This window comes from Nomascus leucogenys, chromosome 11, assembly GCF_006542625.1.
Source record: "Nomascus leucogenys isolate Asia chromosome 11, Asia_NLE_v1, whole genome shotgun sequence".
Lineage (NCBI taxonomy): Eukaryota > Metazoa > Chordata > Mammalia > Primates > Hylobatidae > Nomascus > Nomascus leucogenys.
In genome coordinates, this window is record NC_044391.1 from 17,974,247 (window position 1) to 17,996,559 (window position 22,313).

At 39.6% G+C, this 22,313-nt stretch overlaps 1 protein-coding gene across 2 annotated transcripts in view; it reads right to left on the minus strand.

Moving 5' to 3' along the window:
• The window catches only part of ABCB1 (ATP binding cassette subfamily B member 1), a 99,317-nt gene that overhangs the window by 26,984 nt on the left and 50,020 nt on the right, over nucleotides 1-22,313 (minus strand). For both annotated transcript variants that reach the window (XM_030822035.1, XM_030822034.1), the window contains 12 exons: nucleotides 21,747-21,860; nucleotides 21,488-21,598; nucleotides 21,188-21,313; nucleotides 20,867-21,070; nucleotides 20,365-20,535; nucleotides 16,972-17,133; nucleotides 15,905-16,081; nucleotides 15,210-15,356; nucleotides 12,428-12,535; nucleotides 10,358-10,435; nucleotides 7,552-7,635; nucleotides 1,521-1,724 (listed from right to left, as the gene is read on the minus strand). In XM_030822035.1, coding sequence (XP_030677895.1) covers nucleotides 1,521-1,724; nucleotides 7,552-7,635; nucleotides 10,358-10,435; nucleotides 12,428-12,535; nucleotides 15,210-15,356; nucleotides 15,905-16,081; nucleotides 16,972-17,133; nucleotides 20,365-20,535; nucleotides 20,867-21,070; nucleotides 21,188-21,313; nucleotides 21,488-21,598; nucleotides 21,747-21,860 — 1,686 coding nt within the window. The remainder of the gene's footprint in view (nucleotides 1-1,520; nucleotides 1,725-7,551; nucleotides 7,636-10,357; nucleotides 10,436-12,427; nucleotides 12,536-15,209; nucleotides 15,357-15,904; nucleotides 16,082-16,971; nucleotides 17,134-20,364; nucleotides 20,536-20,866; nucleotides 21,071-21,187; nucleotides 21,314-21,487; nucleotides 21,599-21,746; nucleotides 21,861-22,313) is intronic.

A 22,313-nucleotide genomic window follows, 5' to 3' on the forward strand; every position in this document is an offset into this window, starting at 1 on the left:
TTTCAAATACCTCATTAAATAATGACACTGTTAACTAGAATGCTTTCTCCTTTTTTTATATTTTGTCCTAGATTTTTCCATCTTCTCAGGGGAAGAGTCAACACCACGGGGGAGACCCCCAAAGTACAGTATTAAATGAAGTCATTGGCACAGAATGTATTCCCTGGCAGGGGCCAACATTACTTGAGCCAGACCACAATAGACCCCTGTGGGTCAGCACCATCCTGATGTACCTCCAGAAATAGGCCTCTGGGAGCCTGATAGGATGCCTCGCATGAGGTTTGTCCCCTACAGACACTGGCTGGGGAGGCACTACAGCTGGCCCAAAAGATTTTCCAGAGGGAACCCCCCAAAAAATGGGATAAAGAGTCTGAAGAGATAGCAGAGAGGTAAAGGACAAAGCATTAGTGGCAATGACCAACATCTGGGGCCTTCTTCATCATTCACTTGGTAAGGTAGCTGGGCCTACTGACAACCAGAGCCACTCTGATCTGTGTGAGTCCTTGCCCTAACTCCTGGGAACCTCAGAATGTTCATCACACATATATCCCTGTCCTAAATGTTAGTTATGGCAGTCAGCCCTGCTCTGACCTCTCATTTCCACTATGATACAGATCATGTGATATCAGACTGCATTCTGCCATCAGAGGAACTCTTCGTTTTATAACAGAAAGAGAAACAACTTTGGAGTACAACTGTCTGAGTTTGAATCCCAGCTCCAAGACCTGTCAGCTCTAAAGTCCAGAGCCATGACCTGCCTGTGCCTCAGCCCCACCAGAAAAAATAAGATAATAGACCCCATATGGTTGCTATAAGGAATAAGACATTTGCCAGGAAACACAGTAAATGCCACATAAGCATTTGTTAAATAATGGGAAAAAACAGACAAGCATGCAGGGAAAAAAAAAGAAGTAAAAAATGGGTAAAGATAAACAGAAATAGGATGAAGAGAGGAGCATGATAAAAAAAAGAAAGAGTGGTAGTAATATAAAACAGATATAATAAATACCTCCAGCGTTTTTCCATATTTAATCTCCCCCCTCACATGTACAAATAAATTGGGCTTACTTTCCTCAATAAAGGAATGGATTTAAGCTTGAAAGAAAAGAGAGAAAAGAAGGAAGAAGGGAAGGAAGGAAAAAAGGAAAGAAGGAAGGAAGGAAGGAAAAAAGGAAAGAAGGAAGGAAGGAAGGAAGGAGTGGAGAAAGAGTGAAAGTGAGAGAAAAGAAAGAAGAAAATAAGGGAAGGAGGAAAGTGGGGAGGAAGGAAGAACAGCGTGAAGACAATGGCCTGAAAACTGAAAAAGTCTGTTAAAGTTAATTATCAGTTTTTGAGTCCAAGAACTGGCTTTGTGACTTTCTGTAAGTTTCTAATTTACTGAATAAGCATAAAAAAGATTGCTTTGAGGAATGGTTATAAACACATTCTTAGAACATAGTAAGCAGTAGGGAGTAACAAAACAACACTGATTAGAATACTTTACTCTACTTAAGCAATCAATCATATTTAGTTTGACTCACCTTCCCAGCACCTTCTAGTTCTTTCTTGTCTTTCAGTGCTTGTCCAGACAACATTTTCATTTCAACAACTCCTGCTATTGCAATGATGGGTACAATTGCTAAGAGTAACAGTGTTAGTTGCCAACCATAGATGAAGGATATAATTATTCCTGTCCCAAGATTTGCTATATTCTGGGTAATTACAGCAAGCCTGGAACCTATAGCCTGCAAAATAAAACAAATTAGAGAAACTTTAAAAATATTATCTTCACAACTCATGCTTCTATTTTCTGAAAACTCACCTTCATGAGACTATATTCATTATTTTCTCAGTAATGAACCAAAAAGTAAAGGTCTACTTATAAGTTTATTGAGTTTCTACAGTAAGAATTTCCATGACTTCAGAATGCTGAAAGTAGACTATCAACAATCTAGAGTTCAATTACATATTCCTATCTCTTCGGATGTTTTAATACCACGAAAACCTTCATTAATCACAGCAACATTACTAAAGCAATATCTGCAAATCAGCAAGATAAAGGAGTCTGACAAACTAGGAATGATGGAAATTTCCAATGTTAGGTATATAATTACTTGTAATTTAAGCCTAACATTTTCCATTAATAATATTCAATTATATCTGGGTCTGTTTGAGATATAATGTTTAATTTGGAAAAAATACAGAGTTGAAAATTATGGAATTTAATTTAAGATAGTAAGCGGGCATTATTATCTTCCTCTTGAATTCCAGAGGGAGTCTGAAGAATGACTTTCACTAGTGTGCGCCGATTTCCAGCTCTAAAGCCAGAAGTCAAACTACAAAGTGAATTTAATCCACCACTGTATGATGTCCAGCTGTAAACCAGATTTCCAACTCTGAAACCAAAAGTCAAGCTACAAAGTCAGTTTAGTCCATCACTCTATAATTTAGTCCAGCACATCTCCTCTACCCTGGAAATATTCTGTGCCCTCAAGCCATTCCAAATGCCTGCTCTGGCCCCAGACCTGCTTTTTCTGAATAGGGGCTGGGTAAAATAAGGCTGAGACCTACTGGGCTACATTCCCAGGAGGTTAGGCATTCACACACAGGATGTGACAGGAGGTCAGCACAAGATACAGGTCGCTAAGACCTTTCTGATAAAACAAGCTGTGGTAAAGAAGCCAGCCAAATCTTACCAAAATCAAGATGGTGACAAAAGTGACCTCTGGTTGTTCTCACTGCTCATTATACACTAATTATAATGTATTAGCATGCTCAAAGACACACAAGCGCCATGACAATTTACAAATGCCATGGCAACATTACCCTATATGGTCTAAAAAAGGGAGGAACCCTCAGTTCTGGGAAGAGCCCACCCCTTTTCCTAGGAAACTCATGAATAATCCACCCTTTGTTTAGCATGTAATCAAGAAGTAACAATAAGTATAAGCAGCTGAGCATCCCATGCTGCTGTTCTGCCTAGGAAGTAGCCATTCTTTATTTTTTCACTTTCTTAATAAACTTGCTTTCACTTTACTCTGTGGATTCACCTTGAATTCTTCCTTGCACAAGATCCAAGAACCCTCTTTCAGGTTCTGCATCGGGACCCCTTTCTAGTAACAATAGAATCCTTTATAATTCCTTACATTAATCCCTACAAAATCATTTAACACCTGTCTGATATAAACACCAGACTAGTACTTAGGAAAAGAGTGCTATAACTATCAGTAGCCTTTAAGTACATTAAATTCCTTACCATGGAGCTGCACCAGGGCTGAAAGAGGTATCATAAATAATAGAACACCTACATATTTAGTTGATGCAATCATTGAGCTTATATTAAAGGGATAATTTGCCAAATTTGGGATAAATCAGACTGGAATGGTTTTCAAAGCCAGCTCTCTGCTTTTCACATCTTTAGTTTGAAGGTCAAAGGATGCAAGCTGGAGAATGGCTGTGGCACAGGGATGATATAAGTTGCTCCTGTTCTCAGTATCTACAAGTTCTACTCAGAGCTCATTTCCCACTGCAGCCACTGACTTATGTGCTTGTGAGAGAAGCTCTTAGAATATCACCTAGAATCACTTCTAGGCGTCAGTTCATGGCAGAGGAATTACCTGGCTATTTAACCTTTCAGACATATAAATGTGCAGCATTGGATAGTAGTGAAGGGCCACAGAAATAAATAAGATGGATCAAAGATGGCAAATTCTTTAATATACCAAAAAGAGTAACTAAGAAGTCTAAGACCTTAAACTGCAAGGAGATTTAACCCCTCGGCTTCATTTGATTTAGCACTTCAGGCATTACACTGATTACTATTCCTTTATTCGAAAGATTAACACTCACTGTCCTACATCTATTCCTACAGAGTAGGAGTCTATAGAAATATGAGGACTAAGATGAATGGAAGAGCACAAATTAGTAGCCAGAAAATTTTCATTGTAAAGACTAGGGTTGAGGGGAGGAACCAAAACCTGTCAGCCAAAAACAGGTCAGCTAGTGGTGTAAAGTAGATCCAACAGTCCTCTCTCAGCCAATCTGTGATAACAGCTACATTGAGCTTTCCTAGGTTGACAATGTTTGCCAACCTGCTCATTTCCTCTTCCCTGGTCTTTCCTTTTTAGCCACTGTTTTAAGTTCTGGAAAACAGTTTTGCTTGAGTGGCTCACATAAGGTGAGTGCAGCCATCTTGGCAGGGCCAAGTTCGAGGTGTCTTTGAGGAGACAAGTGAAAAGCAGAAGGTTGACCCCAGCAGGCAATTAGAGACAGTGAATATGGCAAAGGGCCTCACAAACAGCACTATGGAGGGAAAAAGTGACCACCCATTTTACAAATATAGGAACTCACTGTGGCCTAAGGCAGGTCATAACACCAAAGGAATTTGAGAGGCAGGAAGAAAAACTGCAATACAGAATGCCCTGAATACATCTGCTCTGGGTTCTGCTGCAAAAGACTGAGTTGCCTCCAGGATTGTGTCTTCCACGTCAAATGTGATGCGGGATATTTGTCCATCAAAGCACATGAGCCCATACCACAGGGTCTGTGTCATATTGTGCAATGTCACATTGCACTTGTTACTGTTCCTTTATTCCAAAGACTAATGCTCACTGTCCCACGTATATTCCTCCTACAGAGTAGGAGTCTATAGAGTTGTGAGGACCAAAATGAATGGAGAAGCATAGTAAAACTTATTTAGTAAACCAATTATATAAAAGGTTTACTAAAGTTAGCAGTGCAAATTTCAGCCTTCTTGACATCTACACATGGATGTCTAATACAGACATCACAAACTTACCATGTCTCATACAGAACTCTCCATTCTCCCCCAAGCCTGCTTCTCCAACAGGCTTCTGAATTTCATTAAGATCAACTCCAGCTGGGCACGGCGGCTCACACCTGTAATCTCAACACTTTGGGAGGCTGAGGCAGGGAGGATCACTTGAGCCCAGGAGTTCAAGACCAGACTGGGCAGCATAGGGAGACCCTGTCTCTACAAAAAATTTAAAAATTAGCTGGACATGGTGGTGCACACCTGTGGTCCTAGCTACCAGGGAGGCTGAAAAGGGAGGATTGCTTGAGCCCTTGAGTTCTAGGTTATAGTGAGCTATAATCATGCCACTGCAGTCTGGCCTGGGCTACAAAGAGAGACCCTGTCTCTTTAAAAAAAAAAAAATCAACTCCATTTTTTTCCATTGTGCAGGTAAAAGAATTTGGAGTCATCTTTAAATTCCCTTTCTCTCATACCCATCATCTAATCCAACCAACACATTCTGTTGGCTGTACATCTAAAATATATCCAGAATTAATTATATCTTATAGCCTTTTGTATAACCACATTAGTCTAAAACACTATCATCTCCTCCTGGATTACTGCAACAGACTCCTTCTATGCTTGCCCCCTTCGGCCTATTCACACAGTTTCTATAGTGATCCTTTCAAAATTTCAGATCATGTCACTTCTGTGTTCAAAACTCTACAGTGGTTTTCCATCTACTTCTGGATATAATGCTGACCTTAACACACTTATGACTCTTCTTTTCACTCAGTTTATTCCAGCCACTCTGTCTTCTTTCTTTTCTTTTTTTTTTTTTTTTTTTTTTGAGACATAGTCTTGCTCTGTCACCCAGGCTGGAGTGCAGTGGTGCAATCTCAGCTCGCAACCTCCACCTCCTGAGTTCAAGTAATTCTCGTGCCTCAGCCTCCCGAGTAGCTGGGATTACAGGCGTGCACCTGTAATTACATTCTATACAACTTGATTTAAACCTTGATTTTTATTGTTTTGTTTGCTTTAAGCAAAGAAGTTTGTATTAAAACAACAATTACAAAGAGGAGCTGGTACCATTCCTTCTGAAACTATTCCAAACAATAGAAAAAGAGGGACTGGAAAACATCATTCTCAGTAAACTATCTCAAGGACAAAAAACCAAAGACCGCATGTTCTCACTCATAGGTGGGAATTGAACAATGAGAACTCATGGACACAGGAAGGGGAACATCACACTCCGGGGACTGTTGTGGGGTTGGGGGAGGGGGGAAGGACAGCATTAGGAGATATACCTAATGCTAAATGACGAGTTAATGGGTGCAGGAAATCAACGTGGCACATGGATACATATGTAACAAACCTGCACATTGTGCACATGTACCCTAAAACCTAAAGTATAATTAAAAAAAAAAAAAAAAACTAAAAACTAAAAAAAGAAAAAAAAAAAAGAATGTCACAGGGTACATGAGAGAGAAAAAAGACATTAGAGGCTTCTAGTTGAGGTTAAGCTTAGCAATACTGAATCATTTACTGGTGATTCCACCCACGTTGCCCTTCAGAAAAAGATTAGTTCTGACTATCAGAGAGTTTATATTCTGGTAAGAGAAATGGACATTAAACAAAAAGACATATATATATAAAAAAAAAAAAAGAAAAAGAAAAAGAGGGACTCCTAAGGTTTCTATTTCAATGTTATAACTCTATGTGTTTCCTCATTTATAGCTTAATTTATTCTTAAAGAAGCCCCATATATTAGATAGAAGAAATGTTAGCATACTACTATCTTACAGAAAGATTTAAAGATAGAGATGGATAAGGTTCAAGAGGGGAAAAGACACACCAGAGATCACATGAATTTTTTCAAATTCTACATCATTTTGTGGACTTTTGCCATAAACAGTTGTAGAAGAAATTGTCACTTCAGCCAAAAATCAAAACCTGCTGGTTCAATAGTATCTAGTTATATCAAGAGATTCATACAGTAGCAAAATTTAAGTCATTAAAATTATTAAGGCCGGGCACGGTGGCTCATGCTTGTAATCCCAGCACTTTGGGAGGCCGAGGCGTGCGGATCACGAAGTCAGGAGATCGAGACCACGGTGAAACCCCATCTCTACTAAAAATACAAAAAATTAGCCGGGCGTGGTGGCGGGCGCCTGTAGTCCTAGCTACTCGGAGAGGCTGAGGCAGGAGAATGGCATGAACCCGGGAGGTGGAGCTTGCAGTGAGCCGAGATTGCGCCACTGCACTCCAGCCTGGGCAACAGAGCAAGACTCCATCTCAAAAAAAAAAAAAATAAAATAAAATAAATAAAATTATTAAAGTTTAAAGTTATTAAAGATAAAGACTAAAGTTATTCTATCCTTGCCTTAATTTTTTAATGTGCTTTTCATTTCTTTCAACCTATATTTGAGAGGATTGTCTTCCCTCCCTTCTGTAACCACAGTGACCCTAAACTTTCTTACAGCAATTAAATACATCCTTTCTTCAGTAGCAATTACTGTTTTATGTTGATTGAGCACTTTATACTCCCTTTTCTAAATAACTATTCTACATGCATCTTGTTAATAGTGTGAATAACAGCAATAGCAAAAGGTTTATAAGTTATCTATATGCTCTACAGTATATAATGTTTAAATAGTTAACATGTTGCTGCAAAAAGCATGTGATACATTCGTAGGTTAGATATTTATTCAACATTTTCTTAATGATGATAACTAACACCTGTAAGGAGAAAAATTAGTTTCATGCTGGGGTCCAAAATGGCCAATTAAGACAAACACCAGCAGAAAGGAGGCACGTACCCCTTTGACTTGAGCAGCATCATTGGCGAGCCTGGTAGTCAATGCTCCAGTGGTGTTTTTAGGGTCATCAAACCAGCTCACATCCTGTGGCACAGAAAATGATTTTATTACCTTAAAGCTCTGTTTATGAGACTCTCAGCTCCAAGAGGGCAGCAACAGGGTCAGTTTTGTTTATACTTATATCCCCTGCATTTAGTACTCAGGATGTGACATTCAATACACAAGAAAGAAACAATATAAAAACACATAAATAGATCATTTCATTTGTCAAAAAAATTTCTGAGTGCCTCCTTTGTCCTACGCATGATTTCTAAGTGTTGGACCTGTACGAACAAAAAAGACAAAGTAGCTGCTTTCATGAAGCTTAGATTCTGGAGATGGAAGGTACAAATAAAAGAAAAATTGAGCAGGGTAAGAAGAATAGAAAAGTGAGGGGAGGTGCTATTTTAGACTGGGGAGGGGAAACAGAAGGCCTGTCTAAGGGGACATCTGAACAGAGGCCTGAATGAAGGAAAGGATGAGAATACCTCAGGGAAAGCAGAAACAGCATGTGCAAAGACCCTGAGGCAAAGGCATACCTGATCTGTTCATACACCAGCAAGAAAGCCTTAAAGGCTGCCAGCAGCCTAAAAAGAACTTTTGTGTGAATTTGTAAAAGCCGCCCCCTTCCTCTGGACAGATTTGTGTTCTGATTTGGCTCCTCTGATCCTCCCCTCCCCTACCCTTGGGCAGTGAGCCACTGTGTATGGAGTAGATGGTGTGTTGGAAAAAGGCGGTTATGGGAGATGAGATTTGAGAGAGAGTGGGGGCCACATAGTGTATGGTCTTATAGGCAACTGTCAAGATTCCAGACCTTACCCTGTGAGCTACAGGCAGCCTTCAGCAGGTTTGGGCAGTGGGATATGATTTGATTTCTATTTTAGAAAAATGACTGTGGCTGTTTTAAGGTGAACCTACAGGATTGGGATAAAAATGGAGGCAGGGAGATCAGTTAGGAAGCTTTTGCAATGTTAACAGAAAGAGAAGAGTCAAAGATGGCTTCAAGGTTTTTAGCCCAAACAACTGGCAGAACGGAGCTGTCGCTTACTGATATGCGGGAAGAGTGGGTAAGGAATAAGGCTGGTGGGGAGGGGAAGAGTCAAAAGCTCAATTTTGGAAATGTTAAACTGTGAAACTCTTATTAGACATCCAATAGAGAGGTTGAATAAGCAGTTGGATAAATGTAGTTCAGGGCAGTATAAATGATTTGAGTCAAAAACAAATCAACAAAAGTAATCAAGATTAAAATATAACATTCACCATAAAATAAGATTTTCTTTGTAAAACCATTTATATTTTTAAATACACAGATACTAACATGATTGTGATTTGAAGTATGAATTTATGTGTTTTACAAATAACTGTGGTCCCTAAGAAGTTATCTAAACTGGTTATTTACATTAAAGAAGTATCTATCATTTTTCTCAAAAATATTTAAGAAAAAAATAGTGCTATAATTTATTATAGTATGTGTCAACTTGCTTTTCCATATTCTTAAGTGGTTAAAAGTGTCTCCGCACAGGAATGTAACTTCCTTGAACACAGGGACCATTCAGGTTTGAATGCCTTACAATACTAAGTACTAGACCTTGTAAGCAGAAGGCACTTAATAAATGCTTGCCCTACTTAACAATTTATGGAGGAGGCATTCCACAAACCATCAGCTCAGCTGCCAAAGTATAATGGACGTAGCAGTTGGCCTGGAGGCTGGTTGGGTAATGGGAAATTTGGCCCGGGAGCAAGGTCAGTGTAGACCTAAGTGGAATCTGAGTTATAAATACAGTTTGACCTGAGAGTCCAAGGACAGGGTTTCCCATCAAACTGTGTTCTCTCACTCAGATTCAGTCCTGGCTCTGTCAGTGACTAGCTAGCAATTCCCATAAATACATTTTCTTTTTAAATGGTGATGGGAGGAATGGGGAAGAATTGAGGAACCAGAGACAGCTGGTGTGAATGTGAATGCCCTCTAGAAAGCCTAACACACCAAACTGATGCCTCTTAGCCAGGGTTTGAGTACCCCTGGCACATCTGGGGCAGACTTCTAAAGCATCATTTTACTCAATGGCAACTGATTAGTGATTTTTAAAATGGAAAGTTATTAGGTCACATACAAAATTTTCATGATTGTTAAAGGAAATTTCCCCTTTGAACCGGGCTGCTCTGAGTTACATTCCTCTAATTTCCTTCCCCATTTCCCCAGGAAAACATTCACATGTGTCAATGGTTAGGGTTTTGAAGCTGCAAAATGTGAGAAGCATTCCATTAAACCCATTATCAGCCAGTAACACTGCAGCTTGAACTAGTATTTCAGACTAGCCTCAGAAAAGAAAATGGGCAGTGAGGAATAGGCCACATGGATGAGTTCTGATTTGAGGAAAGGAGTACAGAGGGCATCTCTTGGTGGAAAGAAACACTCGTGCCCTAGGTTTGCCAGGAGAAAGAAGGAAAGAGAGGAAAGGGATGAGGAGTATCAAAGATGCCTTCTGCCTGCACTGCCCACCACTGCTGAGACACAGGCTGGAGGTGAATCCACTCTGGAGGCTCTGTCTCAAACTGGTCCAGTTCCTTGTGCCCACCCAGACCAGACAGACAGTAGAGCCTTGCCTGTGCCTGGGGGGCGGTTCAGCCGCATCTCTGGCGTGAGACTGAGGGACAACGAATATAGGAGCTAGGCCTGGGAAACACGACAGAGCTCCTACTGTCTGAATCCAAGGGGCACACATGGGGAGTTCTACACATCCCAGGGCACAGCCCTCGATAGACATACCTGTCTGAGCATGGATCGGAAAACCATGTATCGGAGCCGCTTGGTGAGGATCTCTCCAGCTTTGCCAAATGTGAAACCCTGTGGGCAGGAACATGCCTTGTCAGGGACCCAGCCACCAGTTAAATAAAAGGAGGGAGAATTGATGTCTTTGCTAAGGCAGGAGATTAGACAAAGTCAGAAAGACTGATTTCAAGGGCTTGCTATGTTTCTGTGACTGTGTGCCATGGCACAAGGCTGTACGGGTGGTGTAGACAGAAAAGCCCACTTTACAGAAGAAACTGAGGTTTAGAGAGCCTGATAAGATCCATAGGCCACAGTTATAAGGTCACAGAGTTGGAATCTTAATCCAGATCCATGAGAATCCTAACCAGAATGGGAATCCAGAGCCTGAGCTTTTAATTACCCACTGGACTCCCTCCCCATGGTACTAAGATGAGGAGTTGGGTGGTCTAACATCTTTAGGCGTTTTGCTATCTCTAGACTTCTAAGGTCCTATAACTCATAGACTTTGTTCTCACCTGTTTTCTAGGCAAGCTAGGTTCCAGTCCCCCAAAGCACCATGATGTTATGAAGGTAGTCCTCTAACTTCTTTTGCTTCACCAATTCAAATTGTCAACATTTAAGGGACCAGCTCAAAGCCTACCTCACTCCAACTTTCTTAACTAAATTTACATTGAGCAATCTTTACCTCCTCCAAACACCTGTGGTATGAATAGTTGGTATGGCAATCCTGTAAGTAGTTAGTGTCACATTTATTCTAGTAAGGTCAAATTAACCAGTGAGACTGTAAGTACTTAGTAAAGAAAGAATTCAGTCTGTTTTTTCTTTTGCACCTTTTATAATGTCCAGAACAATATTCTATTTTTTAAAAATGTAATACATGCTTACATGTTAAATAAAGAGATCTATTCACAGTTTTATCTTTAAAAATTACAGGTGGCTAATCGTTCAATTAATAAGTGATTACCTACTACTGCCTCATGCAGGCCTGAGCACTTGGTCACATGATCCTTTTAATCATCAAGAGGCAGGTACCAGTATCCCTAGTTTACAGCTAAGGAAACAGAGGCTTAGACAGTTTACTTATGTGCCCAAGGACACAAAATCAGAAACAGGTACAAGGAGCACTTGAACCAAAACCAATACTGTCTTGCCATACCAAACAGTATTTATTTATTTATTTAGAGACAGGGACTCACTCTGTTGCCCAGGCTGGAGTGCAGTGGCATGATCACGGCTCACAGCAACCTCCTCCTCCTGGCCTCTTGGGTTCCTGAGACATTTCCTGCTTCAGCCTCCTGAGTAGCTGAGACTACAGGTGTGCACCACCACACCCTGTTAATTTTTGTATTTTTAGCAGAGACAGAGTTCCGCCACGTTGGCCAGTCTGGTCTCAAACTCCTGATCTCAGGTGATCCACTCACCTCGGCCTCCCAAAGTGCTGGGATTATAGGCATAAGCCACCACACCTGGCCCTCATACTAAACTTTTAGAGTACTTAATTCCTTGCCATTTCATTTCAGCCAAATGATTTGCAAGCTGTAAAAATCTGACTCTTTACAAATGTTTCCTACATTTTTTGTTGGAGGATTGACATTCTTCCATCACTGAAATGATTCTTTCTCCTTGAATAAAAGTTGAATGATAAACTCTTCAAACTCTTTTTAAACCCACGTGACCCACTTATGGGGTTTTGTTTGTTTTTTGTTGCTTTTAGAACATGGGAAGACATTTCTTTGAGTATTACATTTACTGGCAATACTTATATCCAGGGCTCCCCCACACCCCATTTTTAAGTCCCTGCCTTTCACCTCCAATCATCATATTAGGCCAAACACTCTGTTCCCTCTGGTTTCATTGTGGGAGGTAAGGGTGCAGAGGAGAAGGTAAGCAAGGGAGCCAGAGGAGGCAAACATCTTTTTTCACTATGTCAGAAAAACTTGGCTGTTAGTAGCCATGTTAATAGAGAAGTTCTACTAAAAGGCCAATTACACTGATGTTTATAAATCCCCCCCAGTTGAATAATGATGCATTTCTCAAAATGAATATAGTGAAAATGGAACCATTTACCTGAAGGAAAAATGTAATAAAAGAAATAATTCCAAGGACTAGAAACAATAGTGAAAACAAGTTACTATTCTGTCGTTTTGTTTCAGGATCATCATTTCTTGTAAAAACCTGTGAGAAAACATTTAAAGGATTTTTAGTTCAATCAGTGAAGAACCCATCCTGGACCTGACCCATTTCCCATCTGGCCCAGTATTCAGGGGTCAGGAGAGCCTTTGTACACTGGAAATCGGGGTTGGCTTTCCTATTGCCAGCCTTGAAGATGTCTGCATTCTGCCTTCTGTGGAGGCCAAGGATAGGTCTATCATTCATAAATTGATCCAATATTTTTTCTGTTCAGATTCCCTCTTGGAGTTATGGGTGCCACCTCAACTGTGTAAAGTTGAAATCAGAACAAATACTCTCCTCTTCCCTTGGTGGGGAACTACATTTATGGCAGGTCATTGCTTTACTCTTTGGACATTTCAAACTGTCCCAAGGTGTCTGGGGAAAACCTGATGTGGTTTTTTGGTGAGCCACAGAGTGGTGGTCATTCACTCAGCCCAGGCCTTTCAAAAAGAAAGGAATTTCCTTGAGCCTGCCCTCTTGGTAGGATGGCCAGTTAAGAGAGCCAGTTGGAAACTACAGCTACCTGACCTAGCACCATACATGAAATTTTTTTCCGGAGATAGTTATAAGGGCTAAGAGGATGTTTTGGACTCAAGGAACACAGAGAATAACCATTCCTCGGGAAAGAAAACACGTATCTCCCTTGACAGTGGGCCAAAATCAGTCATGTAAGATAGTCACATTCCTAGTCCAGGACAGACAACTTTATCCTTCATAAAAAAAACAAACAAACAACAACAACAAAAAGGATTTTTGAAGAGATTAAATAATTTTTTTTGACTAGTCAGTCCAATAAAAATCATAACAATCACCAAATTCTTACTCTATGCCAGGCATTATTCTAAGCAAATTCGTATATACTATTCCTCTAATCCTGGCAACCATCTCCAGAAGTATGATTTATTATCATCAGGGTTTTACACAGATAGAAACTGAAGTACAGCGAAGGTAATTAATTTGCTCAAGTTAACACAGCCAGCAAGGGATGACTCAAGGATATAAATCCAAGCAATCCGATGCAGAGCCCACTATCTTCAATGAGGCAGATATCTGGTTGCCTACTCAATATCTAAGAGCTAATATCCCAGCCTGGGTCACTTACCTCCAGACTTATTGTTATACGAAGAATGAGAAAAGTATAAAATCATTAGTTGAGGTTTTGTTACAACCAAACCCATTCCTAACTTAACCATTTCCTTTTTTTTTTCTCTGATGACACCACAGTCTACCCCCGCCAACCCCCAAAACCTGCAAGACACATGTTAGTGCAATGATCAGCAAACTATGGGCCACTGGCCAAATGTTTATATAAAGTTTTAATGCAACACAGTCGTGTTCATTCATTTCCACATTGCCCTTGTGTACTACTAGGTCAGAGTTGAGTATCTGCAACAGCAATCATGTGGCATGCAAAGCCTAAAATATTTACCACCTTACTGTTAATAGAAAAAGTTTGCTGACTCCTGCCCTGGACCATATACTCTACAGAATCAGACATTTGATCACATTCTCAGAATTTTTTTCAACAACTAGAAAAATATCTGGCACAGAGCAGACACAAAAAATAATTCTAGAGGCCAGGCATGGCAGCTCATGCCAGTAATCCGGCACTTTGGGAGGCCAAGGCAGGTGGATCACTTGAGGTTAGGAGTTCGAGACCAGCCTGGCCAACATGGTGAAGCCCTATCTCTACTAAAAATACAAAAATTAGCCAGGCGTGGTGGTGCAGCCCTATAATCCCAGCTACACAGGAGGCTGAGCCAGGAGAATCGCTTGAACCCAGGAGGCAGAGGCTGCAGTGAGCCGAGTTCTCACCACTGCACTCTAGCCTGGGCGAGAGTGAGTGAGACTCAAAAAATAATAATAATTCTTGAATAAACATATTTAATATTAGGCATGAATGTCATTAAACATGAATTCATGAATGAATATATTAAACTGAAATAAGCTAACCAGGCATGAGTAGACCTGAATAGTCATATATATTTTGTAGAATCAAAAGTCAGTGTTTAGCTTATACTTCTTGTGGTGATCAATCTCTTTCTCCACAATGTCTTCAGCAGTTACGGCAAGGGTGGCCTCAGCTTGATGTTTGGACATATGTCACTAAACAGAGAGTATTCTTTTCAGATTGTAACTTTATTGTTGAAAATACCACCATTAAGATGAGGTGTAACTAATATATGTCAACCTCGATCTTTAGGAAGCTGTTCCTATTTGTTTTAATCTTAGCAAGTGGGATGAAAATTACTTCTTACAAAAGTAGCATGCTAGGCTTACTCATGTCCTGGAAAGTATGTATGTTAGAGAAGAGTGCATTCTCAAGCCAGCCTGACAAACATTTGAGGAACTCTCTTTGCACATTGGTGAAATGAGAGTTCACAAGCTTTGTTCAGAGCCAAATGTTGGCAGGTATGAGAAAGTCATCTCATCACTTTCATTGACTATTTCAGGAAGCTGGTCTTTAGTTGCCCAGGTTAGAAACCAACTGTGATGACAAAGGAAGGTTTACAAAGTTAGCTTTGCTATCACAAACCAGACTTCTATTCTTACGTCTTCAAGCCAATTAGTTTCATATGGAGATACATGGATATTGTTGCTTTTGTATCCCAGTTCAAACACAAGCAGTTTATTCATTCATTCACAAGTAAATCACACAAATGGGCATCACACTTACCCCTATAATCTTTGAAAATATTACTGCAAATGCTGGTTGCAGACCTCCATTTATAATGGCACAAAATACACCAACAACAAAATAAGGCCATTCAGTTAAATTTAGCTTCATAATCCTCCAAAAGGAAACTGGAGGTATACTTTCATCCTAGAAAACACAAATTATTACAACAGGCTAGTTAAAAACTTTTATAATGTACAATTCTTGCATACACACAAAAATTTGTAAAGGAATACATCCTATCTTTATTCCTTATCAATGAATAAGTGATGACAATTTTGCTTTAAAAAATGTCATAGTGATTATTATTTAGCTTCAAAAAATGCTGAAAAATTTTGCTACAATACTCCTTTATTTTTTAAAAAATAAATGATGTTTCCACAAACACTTAACTTTTATTTGGTACTCAGAACCTGACAAGAGTATTTATAAGCAGGAGTAAACAGAATAGAAATTTTGATATTTGAAGACCCGCTATAGTTTCTTTACACTATAAATTTTAATTCTAAAAATTCTGCTGTGTAAATTAACACTCTTAAATTCTAACCTGATTCTAAAATGTTGACATTCTGGGGGATAGGACAGGAAGATTCTGGATAACCTTTCTTGTTCCCACTCCTACCGTAACCCTAGCCCACCAAACTAGGGAACCACAGTTGGTGAGATGAAAACAAACTCCGCATCTCCCTTCATACCAGAGCCTCTTTGGTACTAAGCTTTCTGTCTTGGGCTTGTGATCCACGGACACTCCTACGAGTTGATCTTTTTCTTATTAGACTGGATCCTGAATCATTTGAAGACATTTCCAAGGCATCAATTTCACTTTTGGATTCATCAGCTGCATTTTCTAATTCAACTTCATTTCCTGCTGTCTAAAATAAATAAATATGCAAAAGCTCATTAGGCTGTGTTAACCAATGAAAGCTAATCACTGAATGTCAGTTATCAAGGAAAACAGTAATTTGCTTAGTAATTGCAGAAAAGGATAAAGCTAATCTGCTGTGTTGTTTTGTGTGTGTGTGTGTGTCTGTGTGTGTCTGTGTGTGTGTGTCTGTGTGTGTCTGTGTGTGTGTGTGATATTTGAAAACGAAAACCACCAAAGAAGAATTCCCACTGCATATACTGAAATAACCTGGCATTCATTCCATGTATCTTATCTTCTCACGCCATTTTTTGTGGGCATTTTGACTCAATCAAGTTTACTCTGGATCAGTGCTGTCAACAGAAATATAGTGCAAGCCATACTGTGAGCCATGTTATTTTAAATTTTCTAGAAGCCATGTTAACAAATGTAAAAATAAAGAAGTGAAATTAATTTTAATTATATATTTTATTTCACCTAATATATCCAATATATTATTGATATCCCATGATATAATTTCAACATGTAATCAATATAAAAATTGAGATATTTTGCATTTTTTGTACTAAGTCTTCAGAACAAGATGTGCACACTCTACTTAAAACATTCCAATTCAGATTCACTACTGTTTAAATGCTCTACAGACACATGTGGCTACTGACTACTATAACGGATAACTCAACTTGAAACCTTTTAATTTTTTTATCTGTTTATCCTTCTTTATTTTCCCCTCTTTCAAGAGAGAAAAAAAATCTTAAACACTGGTCTCATCCTGAATCCCCCAGGTGTTGTTTCCTACTTTTTAAGATAATCAAATCAAATAATATTTATTTTTAGCATTAAATGCAAAATCAGTTTATCACTGAGATGACTTAGGAAAATTCTAAAGTTAAACTATACCTGCATTGTAACAAGTTTGAAGTAAATGCCTTTCTCTTTCATGAGTTCATCATGATTTCCTTTCTCCACAATGACTCCATCATCAAAACCAGCGATGATGTCAGCATTACGAACTGTAGACAAACGATGAGCTATCACAATGGTGGTCCGACCTTTTCTGGCCTAAAAAGAGAGAAATTTGGTTTTTGAATACATTAACAATTACATGAAGAAACTTAACCATTCAACATATATTTACTGAACCAATGCTGTGGGCATTGTAAAACCATCAAATCTATATAAGATAGCCTCTGACTTTAATAAATGTATAGACAATTGATAATAGTTAAAAATGATGTTTCCTTGTAATAAATACAAACACAAATATAACAGTCACATATTAATATTACGTAAGCCCCCAAATATTTTATTAAACCTAAATTTGCAATAATAATCAGGGGCTTGGGCCAGGCGTGGTGGCTCACGCCTATAATCCCAGCGCTTTGGGAGGCTGAGGCGGGCGGATCATGAGGTCAGGAGATCGAGACCATCCTGGCTAACACGGTGAAACCCCGTCTCTACTGAAAATACAAAAAAATTAGCTGGGCATGGTGGCGGGCGCCTGTAGTCCCAGCTACTTGGGAGGTGGAGCTTGCAGTGAGCCAAGATCACACCACTGCACTCCAGCCTGGATGACAGAGCGAGACTCCATCTCAAAAAAAAAATAATAATAATCAGGGGCTTGTACAAACCAACAAATTCCTACAGTCCAGGCGTTGGCCAATCAAAACAAACATAGGCCATTGTGCTGTACTGTTACACACCAGCTAGGAATCAGCCCTAGGAATCATAATATCCTATCCCGCATGACCCCCTGGATGAACAAGACAGACAATAAATGTGAGGCAGCAAAGTCCAGACCTCAGTGTCACACTGACCTGAAATAAATTTATGAATTCATTTTATCCAATAAAATATTTTATCCAAGGAGCCTGTGTGAGACTCAATTAATTCATTTGTAAAATGGGGATAATAATAGTATTTACTTCTTAGAGTAGTTGTGATAACTAAATAAAATAATGCACATAAAGTACTCAACACTGTGCCTTATCCATAGTTAGTGCTTAATAAGTGATACTTATTCCTAGGTAGAAGAATTATGGAAAAGTTGAAGAGTCATGTAAGTCTCTTTTATTTTCACAAAGGAACAGAGCCAGATACCCAGGCCTTGTCTGAGACTTCTCTAACCTTTGTAACTTTCCCAATGCTCATAATTTTTGTTACTCTATATTTCTCTCCAGTAACTAGCAATACAATTCTCAAAACCAACACACAACATTTTCAGGATCACTAGGGTAAGTAGAAGTGGAAAACTTCAAAAAAAAAAATACACAAGAGAAAAATTAGGTTTAGAAACTAGAAAATACAGAAGAAAATAGATCTATTCTTTATATCTTTTTAAGAAAAAGGGGGTATGGGGAATTTCCCCTCAAATTTTACACCCTAAAGTATTTTAAAATATAACCTTTTAAAATTGTTTTTATTTATAATTTAATACATAGTTTCACTATAGATTAATAAGGAAACACAGATAAGCAAACCAATAAGCGGTGGCTCACACCTGTAATTCCAGCACTTTGGGTGGCTGAGGCAGGAGGATTGCTTGAGCCCAGGAGTCCTAGACCAGTCGGGGCAAGATAGTGAGACCTCATCTCTACAAATATATCAAAAAATAGCTGGGGGCTAGGCATGGTAGCTCACGCGTGTAATCCCAGCCCTTTGGGGGGCCGAGGAAGGTGGATCACCTCAGGTCAGGAGTTCAAGACCAGCGTGGGCCACATGACGAAACCCTGTCTTTACTAAAAATACAAAAATTAGCCAGGTGTGGTGGTGCATGCCTGTAATCCCAGCTACTCAGGAGGCTGAGGCAGGAGGCAGAGGTTGCAGTGAGCCAAGATTGTCCCACTGCACTCCAGCCTGGGTGACAGAGCGAGACTCCATCTCAAAAAAAAAAAAAGAAAGAAAGAAAGCTTGGCATGGTGGTACACACCTATGTTCCCAGCTACTCGTGAGGCTGAGGTGGACGGATCACTTGAGCCTGGGCAGCAGAGGTTGCAGTGGCTGTGATGGCACCACTGCACTTCAGTCTGGTGACAGATTGAGAGAAGAAACAGGAAAAGAAAAGAAAAGACAGAAGAGGAGAGAAGAGGAAGAGAAGAGAAGAGAAGAGAAGAGGAGAAGAGAAGAGAAGAGAAGAGAAAAGAGAAAAGAAAAGGAAAGAAAAGGGAGGGGAGGGGAGGGAGGGAGGGGAGGGGAAGGGAAGGGAGGGGAGGGGAAGGGAAGGGAAGGGGAGGGGAAGCGAGGAGAAGGGAAGGGAACGGAAGGGAGAGGAAGAGAGGGAGGGATTGAGGGAGGAGAGAAGGAAGGAAGGAAGGAAAGAAGGAAGGAAGGAGGGAAATAAAGAAAAAGAAAAACACAGAGGTGAAATCACAGATTAAGCAAAATGAGGGGAAAAATAGTAACCACAATCCCATCTGCCTCTATTTCGGTTCACAGAATGTTTAGTAAGCTGCTTTTTTTCTCTCTCAAAAATTTACTAAGCACATTGACAGGATGTTTAAGGAACATTCAAGTGTTGTTTTATTAGAGACAGGGAGAGTTGAAACAAATATGAGTTCATCTTTGAATTCTACTACTGTGACACCTCAACTTGGAACACCTTTGGTTCTAAGGTCTCCATCTCCACATTCTCAGTCCTCACAGAATTATCCCCATTACTATCACGTGCTGGAGATCAAATGCACAGTGCCTGGCACAGGGCAAACACTCAAATGCTATTTGGTGAATGAGTCACATGGGCTCCAGAATTGCAGGACAGTCAAACTCTGCTGACAGTCAATAACCTGTCATGGCTTAGGTAGATTTTCAGCATCACAGGCTATCTGCCCCTCTCCTGGAAATAAGAGGTTTCTTATTTCCCATAGAGCCTTCAAGTGGCATTCAACACCTTGAAAATTATATATGGACCTTCAGGTTGTATTTTTCTCTTCTTGGCAATATTACAAACTCTCAAAACCTAAATAATAGGGTTATCCACATAATCAAGTTTTGAAGATCACAATGAAGATGAATTTTCACTTGTGTCTATATTTCTATTTTTTAATTTAAAAGATGAGCAAGTGTCTTTAAATGAAAATGTATTCATCATCACTTAAAATAAGATCAAAGAAATGAATACAATTGAACAATAAAACAAACAAATAGAAAAAGATTTTTTGGTTTTATTTTAATAGCTGAAGGAATCACCTAGAAGCTATCAGAAATTTCCTTTTCTAAGACCAATATTAACAAGAATTAATAGTAGAATGTTCTTATGCTTATAAATCAGGTTGGTTTGAACTAAGCCTCACTGACCTTATCCAGAGCCACCTGAACCACTGCTTCACTTTCTGTGTCCAAGGCTGACGTGGCCTCATCCAGCAGGAGGATCTTGGGGTTGCGAACCAGGGCACGTGCAATGGCGATCCTCTGCTTCTGCCCACCACTCAGCTGGGCCCCTCTCTCTCCAACCAGGGTGTCAAATTTCTACCACAGAAAACCCAGAATGATTTAGCATAAGGACAAGCTATCTCAGCTCATATTTTAAATCGGTAAGGAATCCCATACACAGCCCAAGTCTCACAAGTAATACAGGTCCAGTTCTTTAAATCTTATTTAGCACAATAACCAACCTCAGTTTTTAAAAATGTGTCTACGACCAGTTGATATTGCTAGAGCTTTCAAATGTTAAGTAATCTTATTTTCCCTTCTTAGGATTTCTCTTCCTCCGATTTACAGTAGTTTCCTAACTTCCTACGTAGTAGGCCTGCATTTTATTTTTGCACCTCTAGAAAGGCAAAGGGCAAGGACAACTTACATGAGGCAGTTTCATGATAAAGTCATAGGCATTGGCTTCCTTGACAGCTTTCTCAATCTCATCCATGGTGACATTTTCACGGCCATAGCGAATGTTTTCAGCTATCGTGGTGGCAAACAATACAGGTTCCTGACTCACCACACCGATGATCTCCCGGAGAAACCTTACGTTTATGGTCCTAATATCCTGTCCATCAACACTGACCTGGAATAAAATGTAAGTGTGACTTTCATACATTTGTAATGGAAAGGGCAACATCAGAAAGATGTGCAAGGTGACTGCTGATTGCTGCAGGGTCTAACTCAGCATGGGTCATCTCACCATCCCCTCTGTGGGGTCATAGAGCCTCTGCATCAGCTGGACCGTTGTGCTCTTCCCACAACCACTGTTTCCAACCAGGGCCACCGTCTGCCCACTCTGCACCTTCAGGTTGAGGCCCTTCAAGATCTACCAGGACAAGTGAGAAAAAAACTTCAAGGCAATACCCAAACACAGGGTATAGGAACTAACCATTCAATACTAGGTTTAAATATACATGCACTTTTTTATAATCTCTACAAGAAAACATCAGAAACTCTTCATTCAATAGATTAATTGTTGATGAATCATTTATCACTGTACCTTAACTTCTTTTCGAGATGGGTAACTGAAGTGAACATTTCTGAATTCCAAATTTCCCTTAATATTATCTGGTTTGTGCCCACTGTTCGAATAGCTGTCAATACTTGGCTTCTAAACAGAATCAAATTTTAAGAGATTACTAGGTTACAATAACTACTTTTAGTGATATTTTGTGAAGAGCTGGATAAAGTGACAAAGAAATTGACTCTTAACTGGACAATCTTTTAGATAGATGGATAAATGGCCAACTCAGACTTACATTATCAATTATCTTGAAGATTTCATAAGCTGCTCCTCTTGCATTTGCAAATGCTTCAATGCTTGGAGATGCCTGTCCAACACTAAAAGCCCCAATTAATACAGAAAAGAATACCTGAGGAATGTGAAGAAAAACCATCAGGCTACTTAGTGATAGCAAATTTTTTTCACACTTCTTCTATCTTTTTCTAACATAGGTAATTAAAATTTAAAATGGCAAGGCAACATATAAATACTAGGTGTTAAAAATATTTTAAAAGTTTGTAACTAACAGTACATTTAATTCCTTTTTTCATTTTTTTTTCTTTTTTAAGAGACAGGGTCTCATTCTGTCACCCAGGATGGAGTGCAGTGGTACAATCTTAGCTCGTCATAACCTCTACCTCCTGGGCTCAAGCAATCTTCCTGCCTCAGTCTCCCAAGTAGCTAGGACTACAAGCATGCACCATCACACCTAATTTTTTTTATTTTTTCTAGAGACAGGGTCTCGCTACATGTCCCAGGCTGGTCTCCTGGCCTCAAGCAATCCTCCTGCTTCAGCCTCCAAAAGTGCTGGGATCACAGGCAT